This window comes from Chlamydotis macqueenii, chromosome 6 (genome assembly GCF_036417535.1).
Source record: "Chlamydotis macqueenii isolate bChlMac1 chromosome 6, bChlMac1.mat, whole genome shotgun sequence".
NCBI classification, from domain to species: Eukaryota; Metazoa; Chordata; class Aves; order Otidiformes; family Otididae; genus Chlamydotis; species Chlamydotis macqueenii.
Window position 1 is genome coordinate 10,146,289 of NC_141561.1, and position 6,324 is coordinate 10,152,612.

The window sequence follows — 6,324 nt, forward strand, 5'->3', positions numbered from 1 at the left end:
GTGACAGCTCACTGCAGCGCCGAGGAAAAAGAGTTAAAAAGCAAAGAAAAATGGCAAGGCCGTCTACCCGCTGCCCCTCTTCCCCTTCTCCTCAAATAGACGGAAACTCCCCCAATGCCTCCGACGGGGCGAGGCGGGGGGAGCTGCAGGCTCGGTAAGGAGCTGCTCGCCCTCCGCCGTGCCCCGGCCCCCTGCTCCTCCGGGACATGGGGGTGCAGGAGAGGGGCTCCCCCAGCTCGGCTCTCACCCCGGCTCCAGCTCTGCCCGCTTCTCCCATCCACCTCACCGGCTGCGGGCCCTGGGGAGGGATTCGGAGGAGCAGGGAGAAAGAGAAAGGAGAGGGAAAGCCGACGGACAGCCCCGTCGAGAGGAGGGCCAGCCGCTCTCCAGCCCGCCCCGGCGTCCGATTTCTGCAGGGCCCGCAGGGAGCGGACCCCCAGCGCCCGCCCTCAGCTCCGTGAGGCCCCACGCAAAGCCCGCGTGGGCGCCAGGCCCGGGCACGGCGGCCCTCGAGGGCCTGGGGACAAAGCCATGGGCACAGCCCGATCTCCGGCCGGCCGTGACCCCGGGCCGTGGCACAGCCAAATTTAACCGGAGTGGTGGGGGGGGGGGTTGGAAAAGCGAGGCGGGGGCAGCAGGCTGGCAGCCCCGGCGGCCCCCCAGCACCCCGCGCTTCCCACGCACACGGACAAACGCGAGCCCGGCGCCGAGCGGCGATCGCTCCGGTGCCCCGCGGGCCGCGGCTCGGCCCTGCCCGGCTGGGCGGACACGCGGCGTGGGAGCCGTTCCTCCTGGAGCGAGGCGAGGATGCAAAGCCCACGTCCCCGAGCTCTAAGCGTCCGGGCGGTTTCAGGCGTTTTTTTTTTCCTGCGGAAGCTGGTGATATATTGTTGTTATCATTATTACGAGGTGGTCTGTATTTCTGAATGAAAAAAAAAAAAAAGGAGATGCAGGGGGCGAGGCACGGCCGCAACAGCCAAAGAGAATTAATTTTTTTTTTTTGAGAGAGTAGAAAAAAAAATAAAATAAAAAAATTAGAGGTCTCGGGCAGGGTTTTAAACACAAAGCTCACGGTTTAAAAATTGCTGCACTGATCCATCGAAAACAATATGCTTAAATATGCCACCAAAATGGCACTGTATACGCAGCGTATTGTGTATGTATATATACATTTATTTTTTATATTTGTATATATATACACACATATATATACACATACATATATATGTATATACACATATATATACACACACACATATCCATAGACTAAAATAAAGACTTACAGCCAGCCTGTATCCTGAACACAGTCTACACTTTTATTTCAGACTACAGATTTCTGAACATAATAAAATCTTTGGCTTGTAGCGGTGGGTTCAGTCTCGCAGTCTGTGGATCAGAATTATTTTTTTTTTTCCTCGGGAAAAAAAAAGAAAAAGGAGACAGAAATTCACACATACACACACACAAAAAAAATAAGATTAAACGAAAGATCAGGAAAGTCAGACATTTACTGTAAAAGAAGAGCAACGGACATCGAAGAAAAAAAAAAAGTAAAGCAAACAAAACGAACAAACGAACAAAAGAGAGGGGAAGAGAGAGAGAAAAACTGTCCAGCAAATAGAGATCGCTACACATATTTCTTACCTGAAATTAAATATATACAAAGTCATATGCTGTTTGGCTATATAGAGATAATTTTTTTTTGTAAGCGTTCATATTTTATTTTTTTTTCTTTTCTTATTCGGAGTCCTTATGCTACGGACAGACAATAGATCTGCTCTTAAACCGCACCTGTCCGCGCCCCGGCCAGCGGCGGGGAGTCGGGGGTCCAGGGGGGTCCGCGCCGCCTCACTCGCTCTCCTCTTTGTCCTGGACGGTGGTGGTGGAGTGGTTGTAGAGTCCCTGGGCCATGAGGTGCAACGCCAGCCCGTTCTTGATGCCCGTGGCCTTCTTGATCTTGGCCCGCTTATTCTGGAACCAGATCTTGATCTGGGACTCGTTGAGGCTCAGCTCCTGGGCCAGGCTCTGCCGCCGCTGCTCCGTGATGTACCGGTTGGCCTGGAACTCCGCCTTCAGCCGCTGCAGCTGCTCGGCCGTGAACGCCGTCCGGGGCCGCTTGTCCTCTTTCTCCGTCTTCTTCTTCTTCAGCTTCCTGGTGCGGGGGCCTGCGGGCAGGGCACACACACGCCGCTGGGCAGGGCCGCGCCGCCGACCGACCGACAGACCGACCGACCGACTGCCGCCCCGCCGGAAAAATGGCCGACGGGCGAATTTCTGCCGGTTCTGTGTGTGCGCCCGCCTCCCCAGCCTCGGCACGGTGGAGGGAAGGATGAGGACGGCATCTCTCGCCTCGGGGAGCGGTGCCCTGCTCGCCCCCCGCCCCGACACACGTCGGGGCTCCGCTCCCACCGGGACCGGCCGCGCTTCCCCCGCACGGCCCCGGGGTCCCCGCGGACCGGCACCAGGCGAGCCGCCGGCAGCCGCAGCCTGGCCGGGGGCTGCCCAGGTCTCTATCTGGGGGGGGACACGACAGTCCCTCCGCAAGGCCGGGCCAACCCCAGGGACCCTTCCCCGCCGCCACCCCGGAGCCCCGCCGCCGCCCGGGCCGTGCGGGCTCTCCGGCGGCCGCTCCTCGCGGGGGACCGGTTGCAGTTCCCTCCGTGAACCCCTACCTCCGCACACTTCCCCCCTCCCGCCGGGCCCCCATCCCCAGGCCGGGCCAGGGCCAGGGTCACGGAGCTCTCCGGGAAAACAGCCCGGCCCCGGGGCAAATCCCGGGGTCAGCGGCCGGGCCGGGGGTTACCCCGAGTCCTCTGCACGCCGGTCTGGCCCAGGGGGAGCGGAGAGGAGAGGGAGCCCTGGAGAAAGGGATCTACGAAAATTCCCCCGACAGCTGCCGGGCCGGGCGGGCAGCCCCGGGCCCTCAGCCTTCCCGCCAGCCGCAACCGGCGAGGCCTCCCGGCTGCCGAGTAGGCCGAGAGCTCCTCTCCCGGCGCAGCCCCTTTCCCCAGAACCGGGGAGGGGATCAGGGGGGACGGGAGGAGTCCCTGCGGCTCGGCGGAGGGGAGAAGGGACGGGGGCCGGCAGGATGGACCCGGGCTCGGCCGGCGGAGGGGACGGAGGGGGGGAGGCGAATCGCTGTTGCCCCGGCACCTTGCAGGGCTATGCGGGCATCTCCGGCCGCCGTAGCCTCCTCTCATCCCCGCAGCCGGTAGAAGCGACCGGATCCGGACAACAAAGAGGGCGACCGAGCCCCGCCAGCCTCCCCTCGGCCCTTCTCCCCTCCGGGCTGGTGAGCTCCGGGGAGGACATGCAGGGGAAAAAAAATAATCCTCTGCCCGAAATAAAAGGGAGGAAAGGAATTCCAGGCGCAAGTGCAGGGCGGGCCCCGGGAATCGGTAGCAAAACACCGGTGGCCGGGAAGCGAGGGCCGCGCCGTCTGACAGCTCTATCTATCACTCCATCAATCACCCGAGTCAATCAAAGTGGCTTTTCTGAGTTTCAGGTCGCCGGACGTGTCAATAACGGGGGATGGAGACAGGGGCTCGGCCGGTAGCACCGCACGGACCATGGCGGGGAGCAGCGGGGGACGGGCAGCGCCGAGCGGGGCCGGGGCCGGGCCCGCACCCCCCGGGATGGCACAGGGACCCCCGGCCTGCTGGCTTGGGGTGTCCTGAGGGGAAACCCTCTCTCCTCGCTCTCCGCTCCTTTTTTTTTAATTAAAAAAAAAAAAACATTAAAAACAGAAACTAACGGTGACAAAATAAGGGGCTGCCGGGGGCACTGGGGGAGTGGAAAGAGGGGCCGGGGGCCGGCAGGGCTGAGCAGGCGGCTCCCCCCAGAGCGGCCCCGGGTAGAAGGGCCTCCGTGTGCCCCCCTCACACCCCGAGAGCCGGGCTCCAAACCACGGCACCGGTTTCCGCGGCGATGCGCGGCCTACGGGCCTGCAGAGGCCCCCGAACCGCCCCTCCGCCACCTTCCTAAAAAACTTCTCCGAGAAACCCCCCCATTGATCCCCGCACCTCCAGCAGCCGCTCAACATGTGGCTCAGGTCCACTCCCCCCTCTCAGAAAGGCCACCAGCACCCAGGGAAAAAAAATAAAGCAAGGGGAGAAAAAAAAGCCTCCCCCTGCCCGAGCAGCCGGATCCGCCGCCCGTTTCGGCCGCGGAAGAGCCCGGGCTGCGGCGGGGCGGGGGGCGGGCGGGGGGCATGGGTCGCTCGCTCCCTGCATCGAAACGGGGCCAGCTCGGGGCCCGGCGTCACATTTAAATTTGGGAGACTCGGAGGGGGAAAGCGAGACACAAACACACGGGTGACTCGGGACCCCTCCCCACGCGCGGTCCCTCAGCAGGCCGGGAGCCAAAGCGGAGGGGGAAGAGGGGAAGGGGAGGAGGAGGGGGGCGAGGAGGGGAAGGAGGGGGTGGGGGGGGCGACCTTGTCACGATTTTAAGAGGTCCCAGATGCGCCGCGGTTCCTTACCCGAGGACGGTCTGTCTGAGTACCTGGTGCAGTAGACCCAGGCCGGCCACACCAGCGGCTGCTGCGAGTCGGGTTTTAGGACGGGTCCTCCGCTATTGGAGCCCATCAGCAGGATGGCGGGGCTGCCGTGCTCCCCGAACTTGCCCGGGTGAGTCTCGCCTCCCTCGGCGGGAGGTTTGGCCGGCCCCGACGCCGCCGCTGCCGCCGCCGACGCCGCGGCGGGGTTGGCTTTGGCGGCGGCGGGAGGCGGCGGCGGCGCGGAGCCGTCGGGCCGGCAGTTCGAGTCCGGGCAGAGGAGGGAGGGCGGGTTGGGCGGCCGGGCCAGCAGTGGGTTGATGTTTTCTCTACCTGAGCTCTGCCCCCGGTCTCCGTCCCGCTCCCGGCTGCCACCTCCTCCTCCGGCCGGCTCCTTCTTGCAGCCGAAGTCCGGCCTCAGGATGTTGTCGATGAAAAAGTTGGTGGTGCGGTGGGGCGGGGGTGGGGGGGGCGGCGGGGGGCGGCGGCGGGGCAGGGGCAAGGGGCAGGGGGCGGCGGGGGAGGCGGGCGCGGCTGGGCTGGGGGAGACGGGGAGGCTCTCGCCATCGCTGCCGCTGCTCGCCGGGCCGGGTGCCGCGTCTCGGTGGCCGTGCCCCTCCGGCGGCTCTTCCATGCTCAGCCCCCCGCCACGGAGATCGCTGCCTCTTGTCCCCCCCACCCCACCCCCCCCACCCCCACCCACCCGTTTTACGCCCACTCCACTTTGCCGGTGGGTGGCGGGGTGGAAAAGGGGGAGGGAAAAAATTAAAAACAGGAAAAAATTGGAAAAATGAAAAAAAAAAAGAATAAAATCCACTTGTTGGGCTGAAGCTGAGAATTTTTTTTTTGTTTCTCCCCCTCGCACGGATGGATCCAAAACCAGGGAGACACTCGAGGGCTTCTTTCCCCCTTCTCCCGATCAGCTTATATTTCCACCACTGGGAAAAAAAAAAAAAAAAAAAAAAGGCTGGAAAAAAACCAAACCCAAAAAGGTGTGCGGCAATGCCGCGGCCCCCTCCTCTCAAAAAAAAAAACCAAAAAAAAAAACCAAAAAAAAAAAACCCAAACAAAAACGGCCGCCGAAAACCCGTCAAAATCTGCCCATCTCGCCGCGGCTCCGCGCTGCCCGCTGTCACGCCGCGCTCTGCCCACGCCGCGGGCTGCCGGAGCCCTTCCCCGCCAGCCTGCTGCTGCGCGCCGCCTGGCCAATTTATTATTATTTTTTTTAATAATTCTTTTTTCCACCCTCCTTTTTTTTTTTTCCCTTAAAAAAAAAAAAAAAGCCAAATCTCTGACAGCTCCCGTCCGCGCAACAAACTCTCCCTAAAAAATCCCTCAGCCACACTTTTTTCACTCGCACCGGAAGCACGTGAGGCGGCCCCGCGCGTGGGGGCGGCCAATGGCGAGCCGCCGCCGCCGCTGACACCCCGCGCCGCGACCAATGGGCGCCCGACCGGCCGCCGCCATAAATACCGCGTGGGGACGGGACAGGACGGGGCGGACGGGACGGGGCGGGCGGCGGCCGCCGCCGCGCCCCCACCCACACGCGTGTATCGGCCTCCCCCTCCACTTCGACCCCTAACCAGTGAGCAGCTCCTTTCAGCCGCCTCGTGTCCCGCGTGGGCCGCCGCGAGTGGCGGCGATTTGACCCACCTATTGCCCCCACCCCAATAATAAATCCTCCCCCACGAAAAAAAAAAAATCTGTGGGTGCTCTTTTTCCTCTTTTTTTTTCTTTTATTCTCTGTTCTCCCGCGGCGGGGTGAGGCTGCGAGGGGAGGTGACGAGCCGGGCAGGGGTTCCTCGCAATAGAAACTTTTTATTTTTTTT

At 62.2% G+C, this 6,324-nt stretch overlaps 1 protein-coding gene across 1 annotated transcript; it reads right to left on the minus strand.

Moving 5' to 3' along the window:
• Positions 1 to 1,848: 1,848 nt before the first annotated feature.
• EN1 (engrailed homeobox 1) lies at positions 1,849 to 5,129 on the minus strand. Its single transcript, XM_086751396.1, has 2 exons — positions 4,481 to 5,129; positions 1,849 to 2,165 (listed from the first exon to the last, which is right to left on the minus strand). The coding sequence occupies exons 1-2, from the start codon at positions 5,127 to 5,129 to the stop codon at positions 1,849 to 1,851; spliced, it is 966 nt and encodes a 321-aa protein (XP_086607522.1).
• Between the last annotated feature and the right edge of the window lie 1,195 nt (positions 5,130 to 6,324).

Coding starts and splice junctions, on each gene's coding strand:
- EN1 (XM_086751396.1), bottom strand. CDS start 5,129: ATGGAAGAGCCGCCGGAGGGGCACGGCCACCGAGACGCGGCACCCGGC. Junction 2,166..4,480: donor CTCAGACAGACCGTCCTCGG/GTAAGGAACCGC, acceptor CCCTGCCCGCAG/GCCCCCGCACCAGGAAGCTG.